The 22,286-nt window shown below is 34.9% G+C and overlaps 1 protein-coding gene across 6 annotated transcripts in view; it reads right to left on the bottom strand.

Moving 5' to 3' along the window:
• FAM49B (family with sequence similarity 49, member B) overlaps positions 1-22,286 on the bottom strand; it is a 129,994-nt gene that overhangs the window by 22,198 nt on the left and 85,510 nt on the right. For 3 of the 6 annotated variants that reach the window (XM_012645499.1, XM_012645500.1, XM_012645498.1), the window contains 2 exons: positions 10,247-10,329; positions 3,216-3,337 (listed from right to left, as the gene is read on the bottom strand). In XM_012645499.1, the coding sequence (XP_012500953.1) occupies positions 3,216-3,337; positions 10,247-10,319 (195 nt within the window). In that variant the 5' untranslated portion in view covers positions 10,320-10,329. Of the gene's footprint in view, positions 1-3,215; positions 3,338-10,246; positions 10,330-11,241; positions 11,325-22,286 lie in introns of those variants that run through there. The other 3 variants (XM_012645501.1, XM_012645503.1, XM_012645502.1) reach the window with 3 other exon arrangements.

The following is a 22,286-nucleotide window of genomic DNA, read 5'->3' as shown; positions in this document are numbered from 1 at the left end:
ACCTGGTGCAAGAGTACAAATAATTTAATTGCTGTTATCCTATACACCACCAAACTGACTTCCAAAAAGACAACTGTTTTACAATACATGTAACTTCTCCACAGTGATGAGGTACACTTATTAGCAAAGCTGAACATTTTTTCTATTGGCTGTGCTTTTTCATGGGTTGAATGGTTGGTTACTCTAACAAGTCTTATTAATTAATTAGCAACATTAAGTATTAATATTGACCTATGATAGTTTTATCAGTTCTTTGTATATTTGGCATACATTCATTCAGCTTTTATGTATACCTTTCTTTCCTAATTTGTTTTCTACTGTTCAGAAATCTTCTCTATTTGTATCATTAAACCCACACATCAATTTCTCTATGAAATTTCTTCAACTCCTCAAATAACTACACATTTGTCCCTCATCTACCATAGATTTAAATGCAGTTTTTAGAGAGTTTTCTAGCTTATTTTTTGTATCCATATTATTTACCTATTTCTCTTACCTCACTTCCTTTACCAAACAGTTTAATGATGGTACCTTTAAAATAAATAAGTCTCAAAACCTGGTAAGGTAAATCTCTTACCATTGCTTTTTATTCTTCCCTTATATTTTGGCATTCTTCAGTGTTGTCTTTCTATATAAACTTTTCCTTTTAAACTTTAAGACATATATTTACTTTCTCACATCACTAATCATGAAACATTATGAATGAACTATATGTGGTGACATCTTATATCTCCTCAGGAAACAGCACTATTGTGTGACTACGGCATCCTATACACAACTCCAATCTTTGGTCAAAGGATTAAAAGTTCCTGGTTTCACAGCCCCACAAGCCCTCTTTGAAACATGCTACGTATAAAATTTCCTATCATTGTACTCTCTTCCAGAAGATTACAACTGAATCTTAATATGCATTCAATTAAGTCTACGTACAGACTTTGGGAGAGACACTGTTTTTTATTGTAGGGAGCCTTCCCACACACAGAAGCAAAGAATAACCCTTCCAATGGAAGTACTGCAAAAAACTCTTTAGAGTTCTACCTTAAGGAAAAAAAAAAAAATAGGTAATGAATGGTATTTGTCTCCATAGTGAATAAAATACTTCTCTTTATTGTTTATAGGAGGCAATTATAACCAGAGGATAAGAATTCAAATACAAGACAAACTTTAAAGAAGTTTAATGAAGCCAGGAGCAGTGGCTCATACCTGCAATCCTAGCTTAGCACTTTGGAAGACCGAGGTGGGAGGACTACTTGAGCCCAGGAGTTTCAGAACATCCTGGGCAACACAGTGAGACCTTGTCTCTACAAAAGAAATTTTAAAATAGCTGGGTGTGGTGGCGCACACCTGTAGTCCCAGGTACTCAGGAAACTGAGGCAGGAGGATTGCTTGAGCCCAGGAGCTCAAGGGTGCAGTGAGCTATGACTGCATCACTACACTCCAGCATGGGCCACAGAGCAAGATTCTGTCTCTTTTGTTTTTTTGTTTGTTTACAAAAAATAGGTCTACTGACCTAACACTTATAAATAATTAAAAATAATCTGTAGCACTAATAATCAACATGGAGACATTTTCAAACATTTTAGAATAACTGGTGTAACTTGCAGGGAAAGAACAACTTGCTAATTAATTAGTTCACTGAGATCTTGCTTACTTCATTTAAATCTTTCACTTCCATAAATGTTTAATTTTTCAAAATACGTTTAAACGTTCAGAGAACGAGAACTTCACGGAAATGGTTACATGCCTTCATTTACTAAAATCTTAAGGTTTTACTTAAGCTGATATGGTCACAATTAGTCTAAAATGCTTGTATTTATTTCTTCAATAGTTAACTGCTTACTAAGCATTGTACTAGGTACTGATAATACCAAAGTATGTAAAAAACCAGGTTTACCCTTCTCAAGCCTCAAGCTGGCAGTAAAGTGGTTGGAGAGATGAACAAACAATACCAATTTTTTTTAATGATGCTTACCATAAAAGAAATGTGCATAAAGTACCAGGGCAAAAGAGTAGGAAGTAGGAGGTCATCTGGATTTGAAGGAGGGTAGGGAAAAAAAGGGGGGGGCATTCCAGACAAAAACAAAGTCAACAAGGAAGTGTATCTGTGCAAGACATGCAGGGAACAAGCTGTCCAGTGCAGGAGAGGTAAGAAATGGAATTCACACTATCTATAATTTCCCTCTGTTGATACCACTATCTCCTAATCTAAAATAAAAATCATAGAATCACTTAACTCTCCCTTCTCCCTTAAACTAAACATCCAGTCAACTACCAAAGAATCTTTTGAACTATGTTCTGGGGTCTGCACTTTATTCTGCCTTCCCTAATAGTCCAAATGTCAGAAGAGAACTCAAGTTGGACATGGACTATAAGCTCAAAGACTGGTCTTTGATGACCTCTGCACTATTTGTTACAGAGAAAAATAACAGAAGCAGAGGTGGGGGAAATGAAGAAACACAGTGTGGACACGGCCTTGAAGAAATGTGGTAATGAGAAAAAGAGAGGTTAAGGTCCCAAGCTAGGGAGTTTCTTTGGTAGTATAAAACATCTACATGTATGCTGAGAGGAAGAAGTTAGTAAAAGAACAAAGATGATGTCATTAAGAGAAGGGAAGGAATAATTAAAAGAGTAAAGTTCTAGAACAGGATGAAGAACAAGGTAAACAAGTTAATCTTGTAAAGAAGTAGGGACACACTTTCTAAAAATAGGAAAAGAGATGAATGGAAACATCAATAAGTTCAGTGGTTTGGGAGAGAAAAGCTGAGGCAGACCACACCAAACATTTTCTTTGTGGTGTGAAGTCAATGGGGGGTGTGGTGTCCACACTGCAAGGATGATTTCAAGTTTCTCCTGGGAAGGTAAGGAGGAATAGAAAAAACAGACCAGTAGAACAAAGCCACAGAAAGTTATGTTCTCTCCTTTGCAAAAAGAAAAGTATAACCAGTTCCTCATGGATATTGCAAATTTCAGGTATGAGAGCAAAGAAAAAAGTAAATAAAATTTTCTCTAATATACTTAAATTATCCATTTGTGGAATGTCGTTTTCTTTTTTGCCCTCGTATCACTGCAACCACTTCTGTAATAACGCTAAGTGATCGTCCTTCAAATATAATACTTAATATGAAATAGAGAATTCTAAAGTCTAGAAAACAATAGAGATTCAAAAGAGGTGGGACCCAGTAAGTTTTAGCTTCCTATACATAAATGTGATTTACCTCTCGTATTTCATGGCCAGCTCCTCTGTATGACTGTAAGTCCTCCAAGATGCCTTCTGCATCTTTTAATACTACATTCACCTGATTATAAATTTCCTTCTCAGACTCTGTAGGCTGGGCATCTAAACAGCAGGAAAGCACAAGAAAATTTACAGTGACATGAATTTTTTAAATACATGTATAACTCTAAGCAATTAACAATCCAATTTTCCAAAGATAAGTACGTTTTATTCAATGTTAACTTTGCACTTCTTAGAAAAGACCAATAAGTTTTCCAAAGCTCCATGTTTAAATAACTAGCCTCAGGTTTATAAATATCACAAAGAAGCAAGGGAACACCAAACACTGCTATTTAGTTTAAGTTACAAATTGTGACTTGATATTTTAAACCAATCTGAGAATTGTAATTAAAAATTTTTAATTGGGATCATCAATCACTTTTCTACTACATTCATAACTATCACTGACGATAAATACATCAGTAATCATCTATTTTAATGCAAGAGAAATGAAAGCCTACTAAAATATCTTGTTCATCTATAGTTTAAGACTGAAACTACTTTATTTTCCTATAAAGTTTAACTTTTAGACTAAGGATACAAAAAAGTAAAAATTTTAAAAGAATAGCTTTCAATACTCCCCTTTTCTAGGGATCACTTTAAATTCCATATTAACATTTATGATAATACAGGTTAAATACGGGACGATATATACAACTAAGAGCAAACCCAAGGCAGTACCATAGAACTTTTCTGCTGATGAACACAAGGCCAGGATTCCTGAGCAGAGGAGTTCAAATTACAAAACTGCTCCAGAATTAGCTGCTGAAAACTAGGTACTTTAAGCTATGCTACAATATTATTACTGAAATTTTGAAATGATAAAGCAAAAACTTCAGTCTCTACACACCTGGGAATAGGGAAAAATGAAAGGAAAATTAGTTATAAAAACATAATCAGGGACACAAACATATGGGCATTTTCACCACCTGTGGTGTTAGCCACAAAACATGTTAATGGATGACTAAATCTGAATTTCTCTCTGCTTGATTCAAATGAATGGAAATCCTGCTTTTAATAATAACTTGGTCATTTGTTTCTCTGAGGACAAATCTTTTTTATTTAATATATTTGGTGTTTTTTTTAAAAAACGGGGAGCTCTATGAGGAAACTGAGTTGTTCATAAATCTTTCCAACTACACCACATTCAACACTACAGATAAGGCATAAAGCACTTAAAATGATAAACATGATTACCATAATGTTGTAAAGAATTTTAATGGCAGAATTCCTCCATGCTAAAATGTTCTCCTATGAGGAGAATGGAGGAAATCTGAATTTATAAGTCATTAAGCACATTTCTGACAAATTGCTGTTTACCAATTATATAAAACTAATATCTACACTTTTCTGCATCCACTTTGCCTCCCCACAAATACATAATGATCTCTTTATTTCTTTACTTAGAAAATTTAAAAGAAACTTAGTTCACACATGAACCTAGGTGTAAAGATGCCTAAAAACTAACTATTTTGCACTTGGGGCAAGTCATAATTCAGTTCCATCTATTAAACCTGCCAATTTGTCAAAAATATACAACATATTTTTAAAAAATCAACAATTACAGTACCAAATTTTAAATTCAACATATGCAAAACAGTACTACAGCAACAGTAATAAAGTAACATTCATATGCAAAGCCAACTAAAGAATCTGTTCACATATATGTTCCCTTATTTTTCAATTTTCAGCAATCATGTATTATTTTGTTAGAATGAAAATACCTTGACAAAATAATTACACAAGAGAAGCCAATTGAAAAATTAAAAAGACTCTCTCTGTCCAAGGCTACAAAGGTATTACTAGGAACAAATAATGATATTGTAGCTAAATGATTAGCTTAAAAAAAAAAATCAGGCTTCATAATTTAGCAGTAGTATGTTTTCACATTTAGCCAGACCATATTTTCCAATGTAATAGTTAGACACATACTTTAAAAAAAAAAAAAAAATCACACCTCATAACTTTTATACTTACACTGGATGCATTAGAGAAAAATAATTTTTACATGCAAAAATGACAGTTTTATACTTTTTCATATGGAATTGTGGAACTACAAACATAACATCAATAGTAAACACATAATATAGTTTGAATTTATGAAGTGGGAATTCATGACAAAGGACAATATTTTAGCTATCTATTATATATCAACAGTATTTGTGAAGTTCGAAAATATTAAACTATGTATTTTTGGTGTGGTGACTAGCTGTTAACATAAAAATGTGACACTGAAGACTTACACACAAACAAAACATTATAAAGTAGACTTAATAGACCTTGTAAGTGGTTAATAACTAGTAAAAGTTTAATAAGTACCAAGAAATTTAAAAATAAAGGAGAAGATTCAAGTTTCCCTTAAGGGTGGGAAAAATACCCAGCACCACACTGATTAAACATTTTTTAGACTGTCACAGGAAAGTCACATTTATAATTTTGAAAGCTGCTGAAGACTGCTGTAGAAATGAAGGCAAACAGAAAATAGCAGACAGGTAAGCACTAATTTACTGAAGCATGTCATGCAAAAGGGTAAAATACTACAGAGGGAAAAAGACTGCATAAAATAAAGCATTTATTTTTTAAAAAATGGTATTATATAATGCAAGCAAGACTTGTCACTTTGATTTTTCATAGTCAAGAATGACTTTACTATTTCAACAAAAAATGTAGCACTTAGACAGCTAACAAAGACATTTATTTGATTGCAAAATAATGTATATACTACTGAGAACAGACATACTGATTATTCATGAAGCTTACTTTTAAAGCTGTTCAAGGGAAATTAAGGCATGTTTCAATTGTTCTTACTGTTTAAAGATAAAATTAAGTATATAAATAATTTCACACCAGTTTCCTATAGGGTGGAGGGTAGAAGTGGAGTCACTAAAAATAACAGCTAAAATTTAAGTTGTTAAGATACAAAAGGAGGCAAAGATTAGCTATGAAAGGAAAAAAGTAAAAAGCTAGTCAACATAAAAACTGTAATTGTGATAAGGGGTTTTTCTGCTTTAATCTACATTCATTCATTCAATAAATATTTGTAATCTATCTGTTAAGTTTCATCAAGGCAGGTGCCAAAATGTACAGTATGTATCATCAGTATATACGTAAACCGAGTACCTAGCTTTTCTATAATAAATATTTTTTGAATGAATGAGATGGTACGGAGACATAAATAAGCCTCTACCATGAATTAAAGTGGACTACTATGCATTTTGATCTCTAAGCAAACAGAATCGTACACTATGTCAGAAAAATAAATATAAAAAAGATGCTACCAGGATAAAGATATTTCAAAGTACAGGACAAAATAAATTGAAAATATGCCAGAGATAAATGAAAAAATATAGTGGGTCCCAATATTTCTAAATGATGGGGGCAAACAGGTAACACAAAAGACACAAGAAATAAAGGAAATGTATGACTCAATAGAAAGGCACTGTAACAAAGAATCAGAGAAAGTAAATTCTATTCTCACTTACAAATGACTACCTCTATTCTATTTTCATCTACCTGCAGATAAATAAATCAAGTTAACAAATATGTACTGAACTTCTACCATTTAGAAAGAACTAAGCTAAGGTTGGGAAAAGACATAAAAATAAATAAAAGTCCCTCTTCTCCCAAGGACTAGAATTTAATGAGCTAGTAGACACAGTAGTTACTCAGGCTAAAGATTTGTCATTAGAATGAGCTATAAATTAACAACATTGTTATAAAATAGTAAGAAATTCCAAGAACTAGAGGAGGCTATACAGGTCCCCCCCACCCCACCATTCGGTGCTCTTTATATGCTGCCATTAGCATAAGTGCTGCCAAATTCTATGGAGCAACTCTGGGCTTATATCATAATTGAACCATTATTAAATAAAATCAAAATAAAATCTTATCATATAGGAGTAATTTTTTAAGGGAAAAAAATCCCTCTATCTAGAGTAAAAAATAGTGTTTCCCTGAACACAGAATGATATTTGATGCCTTGTGGCCTTTGTCTATGCTGCTCCTCCTTTCCACGCCGTCCTTCACTAAACTAGCTTGAAACATTCTAATTCACCCTCCAAAACCCAATTCAAACATCACCATCAGAAAGTCTTCCATGATGATGCCCAACTACTCATTGCTAGATTAAGTTAATACCTTCCTGTGCTATACTCTGAATGTAAATAAAACTGAGTTTGCCTTTTTTTTTTTTTTTTTTAATAGAGACAGGGTTTTGCTCTGTTGACTAGGCTGGAGTGCAGCGGTGTGAGCACAGTTCACTGGACCCACAAACTCCTGGACTCAAGCAATCCTCCTGCATTGCCCTCCGAAAGTGCAAGTGCTGAGATTACAGGCATGAGCCACCATGCCCTGCGAGTTTGCATTTCTATCTATCCTACCAGATTAAGAGCTCCCTGAAGGTAGAGGTTGTATTTTAGTTATCTCTGCATCCTCAGCACCTACTGGCTGGTATACAGGAGGCAAGCCACAAATTTATGTTGCACTGAAGTGAAAAGCAGTTATAGGGATAAGGGGGTAAGTTAAGGAAGTAATGGTTTACGTTAAAGACAGTCTTCATTTTGTAAACATTCCATTAAATCCCATGTCAAATGCCCTAAAATAATTTGTATACAATATGATGTAAAAAGCCAGGTAAATCTGTATGAAATTATTTCTATAGTTGACCACTATGAAGACATAGCAGGCTAGACTTAACCAATTAGAATGATGAAAATAGTATAAGTAAATTACTCTGGTGACCTGGACATCGCCGTGCATCTAGAAATAAACAACATAATACTAATTACACTATTTCATTAATAGAATGTGGCTTTATTAAGTAGTCACTAGGAAGTGGCAAATCAACTATGTTGGCAATTCTGAGAGTCTGGTATAAAACAGTGTACGGAAGGACATATCTGATGGGCCAAGGCCACTACAGTAGCCTAATTTAGGTCAAGCTTTTACAAATGCATATTTCCAAAAGAAAGAAAAATATGCAAATAGATGAGATAGGAAATTAAGAAAATGCCAATGTTAGAATCAAAAGAAAACATTTTAAAATCTAAGAAATAACAGTGGGTAAACTCTAGCCTGGTATACTGTATATTTTCACTAAATTTCATTTACAGTATACCAGTAAGTATCAAACCAAAAGTTTTACATTGGCTGATACAGGCAACAAGCATCATTTTTTAAATTTATATCTGCCTTTAAGAAGCTATCATTTAATATGTAGTTCTGTATTACTGGTTATTTTGCTGTTATTAGCAGTTTTAACCTTTTCCTGCCACTAAATTAGCTATTTAAATTTTAAGAATAATGATCCAAACACCCCCACAGATTGGAAAGCCACGACCAAGTAATCTTTTAAATACTACATTTAAATTCATGCTTCCCACCTGACCACAATACAATGCTATGTTTATAAAAAGATCAAGTGCCAAGTCTTGAACAAGATCTTGACTGTATCGAAGCCAAGATTCTGCAAATGTAAGGAATTTGGACAAAGAGGAAAAGGAGACAGGATGGCAGAAAAATATAAAAGAACACATTTGGAACAGATGCAAATAAACTAAAATATAGCTCTAGTGTAAGTTGCCTCACCTGAAAGAATAATCTTCAAGTCAGCAATCTGCTCAACATCCCCAAGCTGATTAAAAGTCATGCTAAACATGCACTTAAAACAGCACTGCTTAATTGTTGAGAAGGGTCAAGAAAACTAACACTGATTTCATAACATTTCCCCCCTAAAAACCCAACAATTTAATATGGTCCTGATATTAACATCACTACTCATTACGAACTGCACACAGTATCCAAACTGTAAAAATTTGCTTATAGGAATGTAGTAAAAGTAGAATATATCAGAGACCACAAATTATTCTATAAAGTAGAGATAAGCTATAAATTGATGTATTTATATGAACTGTCCTGGTTTAAAGAAAAATATATATAAATGATTCATAAAATAGAATGAATTATATAAAAACTAAACTGAAGTTGAAGGAAAAGATAATGACTGGGGATTTATTTTAAGTGATTTATTTTGTTTTTAAAATCAGAAAAAGTCTTAAATTTTAAATATTTTAAAATCTGTTCAATGTTTTAACCTCAGATAAAAATATAAGGAATCACATGATTTAAAACCTCTTCACCCTTTCCTAACAATTTTCTAATGATCAGTTAAAATAGTAGCATTCACACTAAAACACCAATTTAATACCACTTTTCTCAATATGATAACCAGACAAGCTGAAGCAATACTGACAGCCAAAACAAGCAAAAGCTTTGCAACATGCACCGAGGTCAATGACACTTACCTGCCACTCTTAGACCATATTACAATAGGTCATGCAACATAAAACAAACAGAAGGCAAATTACTTAAAGGTCTGTGAACCCATTATTTTTCTTTTCATTCAGAGTTAGAAAAAATGAATTCCTGAAATAAACACATTAATTTTTTTAACTTTCCAAATTATCTGCAAAGATTAAATAATTTAGGTTCACACTTACCTTTTAATATTATGCCCAAATTACTGAGCTCTGAATGGCCTTCATGAACAGATTTGTATTTAAAATACTTTAATATGCACTTAGAGTAATTGAAACCTAGTAGATTTTTCTTGACTACAATAAAATTTTTCCCTAAATATTGCCTCTATTAATAAATCTTGAAGTAGTATTTGTCCTTTCTACCAACATTTTTTTATAAAAATGTTTTCATTAGAGAATATCTCAAATCATAAATTAATCTCCAACTAAGAGATATGAAATCTCTTATAAAAACTCAAATAAAGACATTTTATCATCACAATTTAATCTATAAAATATGAATTCCAGTTCTAGAAGGCGCCAGAAATTTTCCTCAATTCATAGCTCAGTCATGCAAAGCAGTTAAAAAGATGGCGAAGTGGAAACATTCATTTAGTGCAAGACAAACGCAGTCTACTGCAGGCAAAGAGAAATAGATATAAAATCATCTTCTCACTTTCAAAATCAAGGAAAAAATTTGGCCCCTGCTCAAGGTCTGTGCATGTCAAAACTTTAAGAAGATTCCCCATGTTAAGGTACCTGTCAAGACAAGAATGAGAAAAGAGAAAATATCCCTTTATAAAAAAGAACATCTGAAATTTACTTTAAAAAAAAAAAAAAAGTAACAGGGAAAATGTTCATTAGGCCATGAATTCATCCTTCAGGTTACCCAGACTGTGCTCTGGAAGACAGCAAACCGGGTTCTCAAGGTGTTGATATGTAGGACCTAGAGGTGAAATGTGGTTTTCCTGTACACAATGGCACAACTGTTGCTCTAATTCTTCTTAAAATTCTCCCAAGACAAGTTTCATTAATGGCCTTATAATGAAAAATTCTTTAAGTATTCCAATAGTGCTAGTATTCTGAAAAAGAAATTTCTGATCAAGAATTATACATGTGTAATCTTGTTAGTATAGCACTGAAACAACAATTTATTTCAAAGCCAAATATTAAGATGTTTGGCCATAGCTCACCTTTGCATCTCATCTTAAAACAGCGTAATATAAAACTTACTTTCTGCATGCTGTTAAATATAACATATATTTCTAACAAAATTTCGATTATTATTAATTTGTAGAGGTTATTTAAAGTATTGATTCCAGATATGCAGCACAATTCTTATTTTTAATAAATTATAGGATTATAAGCAAATGGATTGTTTGACACAGTCACTAAAGCATACTATTAGAATGTTCATCATAAGGCTACTTGCTTCATGGACTAATGAAAGGACAGCACTGGCTACAGACTCAACATGATTTTAGCAAATGAAAAACTAAAGAATTATACATATGATGGTGATGTTTGCCTACGATTAAGAAAAAAATCATGCAACCTTTGTTCAATCCCATAATTAACAAATATTCTGACTGGCCTTCACTGTGGTGTGAATATAATTAATCTTTCACCTTTACCATTATGCACCAGCTGTGAAGGGCTAAAGAGACTTACTTTCAAAGTCCAAGAAAAAATGTGCTGCATTGTGGTCTATGTCCCTGGTTAGCACCTTAATGAGATTACCCATGCCAGCAAACCTAAAAATAAAAATGGCAACATCATTTAGTTCCAGTAAAAAATTTTAAGCAGAGGCCTGGGATTCGGCAAAGGCTGGCTTGCTCATAATTACCACCAGGTGCAGGTTTATGTGCTTTTGGCATTGAAAATTTGGAACTTTAAATAAAAGCACATTTGGCTCTGAGTTTAGCCCCTGTCCCTCTTTCCCACATATCAAAAAAGTTATATAAAGCAAGATGGGAAGAAAAGATTAGATCTTTACATATAACTTGCAATATTTACATTTGATTACTATCTAAGTGTTATGCCTTTAAAATTTTTGAGGTATATATTCTCAACTTAAATTACTACCAAAACAATATTTCTCAAGTAAATATAGAGACCACTGCTTTTAGATGAATAGGGATATTTTTCCTTCTTGCAGAATCAAATCCTATTGGGAATACAAAGAAGATAGTATTCAAACCACATTTAACCATTAAAGACTGAAGAAAGTTATCAATTAAACCCATTTAAAAAGTTCACCACACATAAACCAATATTTCTTACATATTCTATCTCCCAAGATTAAGCGAAGTTTTATTATTTAACTCTTAGACTCAATATTCAACTATACACAACTCTACAATGTATGTAACTTAAAAGTTAACACAGCAAACAAGCATATAGGAAGCCAGCAATTATCACAACCTAGTAAGTTTGCAGAGGAAAAAAAGTAAAAATAATACATTGGCATAAATGTTCCCCAAGAATCTGCCATAACACAGTGAGCATGAAGGTGGGAGGTGGTGTCAGGAACATCCAGGAAACCAGGTTCAAACCTGGAAGTTGGAGTAAGAACAGGGAAGGCAAACTATGGTATCACAGCTACCTACACCCTCCCTCCCTCCAACTGCAGTACTTTTTCTCCAAAGATCCAGCTGCTGGCAAATGTAAATAAAACAAAACATAAAAGTAACAGTACCTTTAATACAACTTGTCACTCACTCCCATTACAAGAAGTATAAAAAAAATCAGAACTTCTGGTCACCTGTGCTGTTCTCCTTCTTCCACCCACTCCCCAACACCACCTGTGTCCCTAACTATAAACTTCCCAAGAGGAAATAAATACATATGTGCAACAGTTATTTACTTGCTTTAGAGGTCAAAGTCTGATGGACAGAACACACATTTCTTAAAAAATGCTAAAGCAATCAAATTTATTCACAGGTATGATATATACTGAACAGTCCCTCTCCTTTGAAACAATATTCCCCCAATGAAAGAGGTAGGGATCTATGGTTTTTATATTAACATTTCTATTATACAGAATTTCAATGGTCTGATTTTGTACAATGTTTTACATGAAAGGATTAGGTGAGATTAAGGCTGGGAGGGAAATACTTTTAATATTTCGCCTTAATTATCTTGTGTACTATAAAAAGTTTAATAATACAAAGCTTTTACATTTAAGAAAAGGATAAGCATTTTTCCTAAATCATCACATCCAAATAATTAACTCAAATTGGTTACTAAATTTATTCAATAGGTTTTTCAAGAAACCATTTGGAAATACTTCACAACTTTAATTTTTAAAAGCTTTCAAACATATATGAAGTATCTGTTTCCAAACATATATAAATTTCCTCACTAACAAGAACTGAGACTAAATATGCAAAAAATTACCTAGTGGTTATCAAAACTACAACTATGGATAGAAAATATGTCATGATAAAGGACTGTATTTAACAGGAAAAAGGCAGCAAATCATTTGATTTTAAGAGTTCAATCTATAGAATCAAACCAGAATTCCAACTGTAGCTTACTAATAACTGTTTGACCATAGGATGGTTGTTATTAATAACTTCTCAGAGACTCATTTCTGGGCTGGTACAACACAGACAATATAGTAACCACCTTAAAGGGTTATTACAAGGGTTAAATAAGACTAAGCACTGACTCAGCGCAGTGCCTGACACATAGAAAGTATTAAATAAATGTTGGCTGTTGTTATAATATAACCCCAAAATCACAAAGTAACTTTTTAAAAATAGTAACGGCTCTATTTCTTTTAACACAAATCAGAGTCTTTAATATATAAATAAATTTCAATGTTATAAATCAGAATAAAGCCAATTTTTAGCCCATTTTTGTCAATAATATTGGGGAAATGCTGTCCTACAATTATTCTATGAACGGGAAACCATCATCAGGTACAGGATGGATAAAGAAGAGCTAGACTGGGTTTCCTTACTTCTTACCTGTGTGCACACAGTCCACCCTTCAGGGAAAATGTTAACTAGCCAAGTTGGTCTGCTCCATTTTCCTACAGCTCCTTTTGTAAAAACTTCTTCCACTTTTTAGTTCTTCTTTTCAGGCATCTCAGGCTAACGGATCCTACACTGCTTTATACTTGGTCCTGCCCTATTCAGTACCCAAAGTTCTCAATGATTTAGAATTTCTTACCTCTTTATCACATACACAGACACTTAGGTCGAAATGGCTCAGCTTATCTAGCATAGTGTTTCGCAATCTTGGCACTATTAACCTTTAGGGCTGGATAATTCTTTCATTGTGGGGCTCTATCTCACATTGTAGGAAATTCAGCAGCAACCAAGTCTTCAATCCGCTAGATACCAGTAGCAACCTCCCCCCGACTCCCAACAAATTCTGACAACCAAAAACATCTAGGGGCAAAATTTCCTCCAGTTAAGAACCACTGATCTACAACTGTTGTTCAGTGCAGAAATTCCCTCCACCACATAGCACACAAGACAGATGCTACCTAGGCAACCTACATCATGCATGTCTCTTTGTACAAAAACACATGGAATTTTTCAAAGATCTGAAATAGTTCCATTATAACATTATCAGCTCTCCTGTATTTATAAGAATAAACAAAAAAATTAAAACCATACTATCTAGCCATGTTTTAACTCAGCCAAAAACCAACTAACCAAACAACAACAAAAAAAACAACTATTCCATCCCCTCACTGTGACTAATTTCAACAAATATGATATACTGATTAACTGTCAGCTCAGGTAGGTACCAGACTGCTTGGGTTCAAAATCCAGCTCTGCCAATTCAAAGTCTTCTGACTTTAGTTGTTTCCTAACTTCTCCACACCTCAGTTTTCTTATCTATCAAAGGTGTATAATACAAATATCCGGTGCAGAGAGTTCCTAACATCATTACATGGGTTAATACAAGCACAACATTTAGCTCTATGCCTGGCAGTTTATTTGCTGCTATGACTGTCGCAGCTGTTAGAGCAACCTGACTAAACTATGTAATCTGTTCCCAGTAGCAGAACCTGTGGAATGTGAGGCATGGGAATATGTGGCAGCCATACTTCCTGCCACAGAGGACACCACTCTGTCACAAGAGAATGAAGCCAACGTGCAGTGGGGAGTTCCAGAAAGTGTCCTGGAGTCATTAATTTCCATTTATTCACAAGTTCCAGCAGCCATTCCCTTCAGTTCAGTTGCTTGCTTTTCCTCTGCTTTTAAGACACCCTAGTTTCTTTTAAATAATATCCTTATTAGCTATTTAGTTGAGTTGGATTTCTGCTACTTGCATCTAAAAGAATCTAATGATGAATAAATAAATTTGATAAGAAAGGTACCAAAAAGTATAAGATTTTTAAACAAATTATACATAACTTGACCTCAAATACTACTGGTGTATTTTGGAGGCACTGTTTTCAAGTAAGGAATTAATATTATCGTTTACAATAATAATAAACTGTAAGTCTTACTATCTGAATTTAGGACGAAAAAGCTAAAGAATTCTCTTTTACATTATTTTTTATTGTAATCCTTGGATTTAAACTAAATACTAAAAATATTTACCAAATAATCTAAAAAGAAATTTAATATAAATTTAATACACAGAAACCAGACATCGTTTACTTCAAGAGTTTGTAATATTGCTGGTGCAATTTTGTGACTATGAGTCCTTACGTTAAACATTTGTTTCGATGTTGACAACTTATCTAGAAAGGAACATACCCTTCCTGGCCAGCAGTCTGTGGAATGTACTTTTAAACAAACAAAAGGCACTTAATAAATACATTAGACCATTTTCCCATAAAACATTTGAAGTTTCCTGGCCGGGCGCGGTGGCTCATGCCTGTAATCCTAGCTCTCTGGGAGGCCGAGGCGGGCGGATTGTTTGACCTCAGGAGTTCGAAACCAGCCTGAGCAAGAGCAAGACCCCGTCTCTACTAAAATTAGAAAGAAATTAATTGGACAACTAAAAATATATAGAAAAAATTAGCTGGGCATGGTGGTGCGTGCCTGTAGTCCCAGCTACTCGGGAGGCTGAGGCAGGAGGATCGCTTGAGCCCAGGAGTTTGAGGTTGCTGTGAGCTAGGATGACGCCATGGCACTCTAGCCCGGGCAACCCAGTGAGACTCTGTCTCAAAAAAAATAAATTAAAAAAACAAACAAAAAAAAAAACATTTGAAGTTTCCTTATAAAATAACTAGCCAACAGAAACAAAACTGTATGGTACAGTTACCACACTGTTTCCTCTATCTTTCTAGGAACTTCCTTCAAGACGCTGTTACTTCATTTACTCTTTTACACTCAAGGACTTTCTAATGCTGTCTCCTCTTGGATGGCTTCTTTTCATCCTTCAGATCTCATCTCAAACGGTATGTCTTTAGAGAGGCTGTTCTCTGACAACCTTCTCAAAAGGAGTAGCACTGGCTGCCCCACTATCTTCTACTTCTTCATGCAACTTATTCCTTCAGCACATTTATCACAATCTGAATGACTGGTGTCAGTTTTCCTCACATCCAGCTGATAAACTTATTAATAATAAATATTTGTGGGTGGGGAGTGAGAAGGAGGGGGAAGGAAGGAAAGCCCATGAACACACTGACCACCATCACTTTAAAGCAGGGTTTCTCAAACTGGGCACTACTGATTTTGAGCCAAGCAATTCTATGCTTTGGGGGCTGTCCTGTGTCTTATAGGATATTTAGCAGTCAGTATCTGGGACCTTTACCCACTAGATACCTCCTATTACCCCTACCCCCAGTTGTGCCAACCAACAATGACTCCAGACATTGCCAAATGTACCCTCGAAGGCAAAAAAGTGCCTGGTTGAGAGCTGCTGCTTTCAACATATGACCACAACCATGAAGTGCATCCTCAGTTTTGCCTGGCAAGCCTACTACATATCCTTAGTCAATCTGCTCTCCTACTTTCCCAGGTGACCATTCACACTTTTTAAAAATCTCCTTAAACTCCAACAACCCCTCCTCCATCCTCACTTGCAAGAAATGACCTCACTACATTTTTCACACACAAAACACGGAAACTTCTACTATTTTTTCCACACGCTTTTTTCATCAGTCAAATCACACTCCAACTTCTGCACCTGTTCCTGAGGGGCAACCTCTCCTCTGGGGCCTACTTACCTTCTCCTACTTACCTTCCTCTGCTCAAGGACTTCACTCCCCTCTATTACCACACTGTCTTTTCTGTCTTCTTTATTAGTGACATTTGTCAAATGAGCTATCTAGCTATTTCTTTCCACTTTTCCCATTCTCATTATTTCAACTCATTCCAATCCAGCTTTTACGCTCACGAGTACAATGAAGCTGTCCCTGTCAAGGTCACCAAAACTTGCATCTGGCTAAATCTAAAGGGTAATTCTCACACTTCAACTTAACTGAACTCAGCAGCTTTTGACCCAGTTTATCATTCACTCCTTCCTGAAATACTTTCTTCATTTGACATTTTGGATAATACATTCTCACGAGCTCCATTCCTACCTCATGTTTTTCTGTTTTTCAGTACCCTTCCCTTTGGCATACATGTATGCATTTAATTCTCCCATCTTAAAACACAACAAAAATGTATCTTAATTCTATTTCACTCACCAGCTCCCAATCAATTCCCTTGATTCTCTTTGCAGCAAAATTACTGAAAAACAATCAACACTCAGCATCTTTTATTCCTCTCCTTTCGCTCTCCGTTAAACTCATTCCAACCTAGCTTTTGCCCCCATCCCCAATCACCAAAATTGTTCTGGCGAGGCCACCAAGTAACCTCTGTGCTGCTAATCCCAGAGTCAATACTCAATCATTCAAACCTTACTTCACCTGCCAGGAGCATCTGAGAGAACTGACACTCCCTTGTCCTTCTCCCACACACTTTTCTCATTAGCTTCAAGGGTAGCACATCTCACTTCCTCTACTGCCTAACTACTGTGGTCCTTGCCACCCTCTCTCCTTGCCAGAGTTACTTAAAGAGCCTCCTAACTGGTCTCCTTGCTTCTACCCTGGCCTCCTCCTACAATATCTTTTTATAAGAAGTAAAACAATCTTTTAAAAATATAAATCAGACCACCGCCTTTCCCTGCACAAAACCATGCAATGACTTACCATCACACTCAGAATAAAAATCCAAATCCTTTACCAGGTCTTACAAAACTACATCATCTGTCCCTAGTGCACTCTGGCCTCATCTCCCCTCCCTTTCCATTGCACTCACATCCGTCTACCCACAACAGCCTGCTTGCAGTTTCGCTAATGCGGCAAGATTTCTCTCTACTTGGAAGCTTTGTATCTGCTTTTCCCTGTCCTGGAATGCTCCTTCCACAGACCTTCAAATGCCAAGCTACTGCATGCCCCTGAGGTCACTGCTCAGTAAGACCTCTCAGAGAGGGCTTCCTTGAATAAACCATCTATAATCCCCTTCCCAAATTGATGTTTATCACCACCTAACACGCTTCCTTGGATTATCCATCTACTCTGTCTTCCACTGAATAGTGAATTTAGAGAAAGCAGGAGCTTTGCTCCTGTACACTCCTACTCTATCCACAACACCTGGAACAATGCCTGGCATGCAGATGGTAGTCCTAAATATTTGTTGAATAAACTCATGATTAAAAATATAAAGATTAGCATGCAAAGATGGTTAAAAAATACAGAGAAAACAAAAATTTGTCTTTAAAGTTATAGGAAAGCTCCAAAGGGGGGGAGGTCAAAATAAATACTGACAATTGAAAAATCTCCTGAGTTGAAAACAAAAAAAATCTAAGAATTCAGAAAAAACTCACTAACTTCCCAGCCAAATTAATGAAGTCTTCTCTTGTTTTTTTTCTCTGTAAAAGCCATACATAATACATACACAATAGTTTTATGTACAGCTATTAAGAACTTTTGGTACGTTAAATATCAGGAAAATAGATTGGCAGATAATATGTATGCCTATCAAGAAAGTCTATAGTTTGCTAAGATAACTCAGGAAGAACATTACAGGCATACCTGTTTTATGGCATTTAGCTTCACTCAGCTTCACAGATTCTGCTTTTTTTTTTTTAATAAACAAATTGAAACTTTGTGGCAAGCCTGGGTCTAGCAAGTCTATTGGTGCTATTTTTCCAACAGCATGTAATCACTTTGTGTCTCTGGGTCACATTTTGGTTAATCCCTGCAATATTTCAAAGTTTTTCATTATTACTATATCTGTGGTAGTGATCTGTGATCTTTTATGTTAGTACTGTAATTGTTGTGGGACACCATGAACAGCGCCCACAAAACACAGAGAACTTAATAGATAAATGCATGTGTGTTCCAGCTGTTCCACTGACTATCCATTCCCCCGTCTCGCTCCCTCAGGCCTCCCTATTCTGAGAAACAACATTAAAATTATACCAGTTAATAATCTTACAATGGTCTCTAAGTGTCCATGTGAAAGGAAGAGTCACAAGTCTGTCACTTTAAATCAAACGCTAGAAACTGTTAAGCTTAGTGAGGAAGGCATGTGGGAAGGCATGTGGAAAGCCATGATAGGCAGAAAGCTAGGCCTCTTGCACCAGTTAGCCAAGCTGTATTAATAAATGCAAAGGAAAAGTTCTCAAAGGAAATTAAAAGTGCTACTCCAATGAACACAGGAATGACAAGAAAGCAAAATAGCCTCATCGCTGGTATGGAGAAAGCTTTAGTGCTCTGAACAGAAGATCAAACCACCCACAACATTCCCTTAAAGGCCTAATCCAGAGCAAGGCCCTAACTCTCTTCAATTCTACGAAGGTTGAGAGAGGTGAGAAAGCTGCAGAAGAAAGTTGGCAGAGATTGGTTCACGAGGTTTAAAGAAAGAATCCATCTCCGTAATATCAAATTGCAAGGCGAAGCAGTAAGTTTATCCAGAAAACCTAGCTAAGATCACTGATGAAGATGGCTACACTAAAAAACAGATTTTCAATGCAGACAAAATAACCTTATTTGGAAGAAGATACCGTTTAGGACTTTCATAGCTAGAAAGGAGAAGTCAATGCCTGGTTTCAAGCTTCAAAGGACAAGTTTACTCTCTTACTGGCAGCTTATGCAGCTGGTGACTTTAAGTGGCAGCCAATGCCCATTTACCATTTCGAAAATTCTAGGACCCTTAAGAATTATGCTAAAACAACAAAGCCTGGATGACGGCACATCTGTGGATAGCATGGTTTACTGAATATTTCAGTAATATTTCAGTTATGTCACTGTTGACACATAGTGATCAGAAAAAAAAGAATCTTTTCAAAACACTATTGCTCACTGACAGTACACCTAGTCACCCAAGAACTCTGATGGAGATGTACAAGGAGATGAATGTTGTTTTCATGCCTGCTAACACACCCATTCTGCAGCCCATGAATTAAAGAGTAATTTCAACTTTCAAGTCTTATTATTTAAGAAATACATTTCATAAGGCTAAAGCTGCCATAAATAGTGATTCCTCTGATGGATATGAGCAAAGTAAATTGAAAACCTTCTGGAAAGGATTCTAGATGCCTTTAGAACATTTATAATTCATGGGAGGAGGTCAAAATATCAACCCTAACAAGAGTTTGAAAAAAGTAGATTCCAACCCTCATGGAAGACTGTGAGGGGCTGATCAAGACTTCAGTGGAGGAAATAACTGCAGATACGGTAAAAATAGCAAGAAAACTACAATTAAAAGTGGAGCCTGAAGATGGGATTGAATTGCTGCAATCTCATGATAAAACTTGAACTGATGCGGAGTTGCTTCTTATGGATGAGCAAAGAAAGCGGTTTCTTGAGATAGAATCTACTCCTCATGAAAACACTGTGAACACTGTTGAAATGACAACAAAGGATTTAGAATATTACACGAACTTAGTTGATGAAGCAGCAGTAGGGTTTAAGAGGATTGACTCTAATTTTGAAAGAAGTTCTACTGTGGGTAAAATGGTATCAAACAGCATCACATGCTACAGAGAAATCTTTCATGAAAAGAAGACCTCAATCTTTGTGGCAAATTTCCTTGTCATCTTATTTTAAGAAATTGCCACAGCTACCCCAACTTTCAGCAACAACCAACTTATCAGTCAGCACCCATTAATATCAAGGTGAGACCCTTCTGCAGCAAAAAAGATTATGACTAGCTGACGGTTCAATTGATCATTAGCATTTTTTAGCAATAAACTATTTTTTATATTAAGATATGTACATTGTTTTGTTAGATATAATGCTATCGCACACTTAGTAAACCAAAGTATAGTATAAACATAACATTTTATGCACTGAGAAACAACCAAAAAATTCACGTGACTCACTTTTACTGAGATATTCACTTTATTGCAGCGATCTGGAACTGAACCCAAAATATCTCTGAGGTATGCCTGTGTATAGTCATAAATGTGGCTCTAAAATACAAATAAGAATGAAGACTATCCTATATCATACTTCTAATCTTTGTAAAACTTAATAGTGTACATAACATTAAAATAAGCTTTAAAATGTGGGTTTAAATTGTATTTAATTCCCTTTAGACCATAAGTCCTCCCACAAAGTCCTATTAGGGATTCTTCACCTTTTGGGAAAGAATTAAAAGCAGAGTATCAATTCTGCCCCCTCAAAATTTTACAAGGAGGACAAATTCCAAAATCAATAATGACATTATCACCTTCAACCCAGATAACTTGGTAAAGGACAGAAAGAAACACAATGAAGTATTAGAGAAAAAAGGATAACCCAAACATACTTTGTTCTGTCTAATAAAATTTCAAAACCAGTTTCAGAACAATGCTTTAATACAATGTCATATACATTCAAATATATGGTGACTAAGACTGTGTGAATGCAGAAGGGTTGTCACAATGATCATTAAAAACTACCAACCATTTTTAGTGCTGAAGACTAACAATGTCTAATATTTAAGCTTTAAATTATAGGCAAAAAGGTCTTCTCGAAAATATGTTACTATAAAATGTTCCTGAATTATGTTCTATTGTGCATAAAAATATAACTTAATATTAAATATGCTATTTCTCTATCTTATATATCAAATATTTAGACCTGTGGAAACAGCTAGAATCTTTAAATTTGAGAAGATGGTAGATTAATGTGGAATTCAATTATGTTCCTGCTTTACTTATCTGCTACAAAATTTCTGATTCTCATACAACATGTACAGTGAATCTGAAGAAGTATTAACAAAATGGAAGAGCAGTACTGAAAAATGTGGTCCAGTTGTCACTGATGATGGAACAGAATGTGATGAAGCCCAGGAGAGATTGAGGACTCACAGGCTTAAGTTTTGCTCACAGCCTTCAGTTACGCGTTTGGAAAGCAATTATAACACAACATAATATGACAAAATATGATATTTTTGTGTAAGCAAAAGCATAGTGAATTGCTTTAATAATTCTTAATCCAAAGACAAACTACAATATACGTAAGAGATTCTGGAACTGCTTTGTCATGTACGCAATCAACAGTGTTTTAAAAAGTTGTTTTAACATTAAAAAGAAAATTGTACTTTGAAGATAGTAGCAATGACAATGGAAAAAAATTACTAATTAAGCAATGGTTCTTTCAGAGAAAGTAATCCACCTGCTGAAGAAGTAACCAAATTGACGTGCTTTTAGAGAGCAATTACAGAAATGTTGTATGAAAAATGCTGAAAAGATTCTTCTAATTGATCTACTCCACAGAAAATGTTAAAGCTATAAAAATAACTAAAAGAGTGGAATTGGAA

The sequence above is a fragment of the Propithecus coquereli genome, unplaced genomic scaffold (genome assembly GCF_000956105.1).
Source record: "Propithecus coquereli isolate 6110/MARCELLA unplaced genomic scaffold, Pcoq_1.0 Scaffold234, whole genome shotgun sequence".
NCBI lineage: Eukaryota > Metazoa > Chordata > Mammalia > Primates > Indriidae > Propithecus > Propithecus coquereli.
The sequence above is the reverse complement of the archived record's forward strand: the minus strand, read 5'-3'. Positions and strand labels throughout refer to the sequence as shown.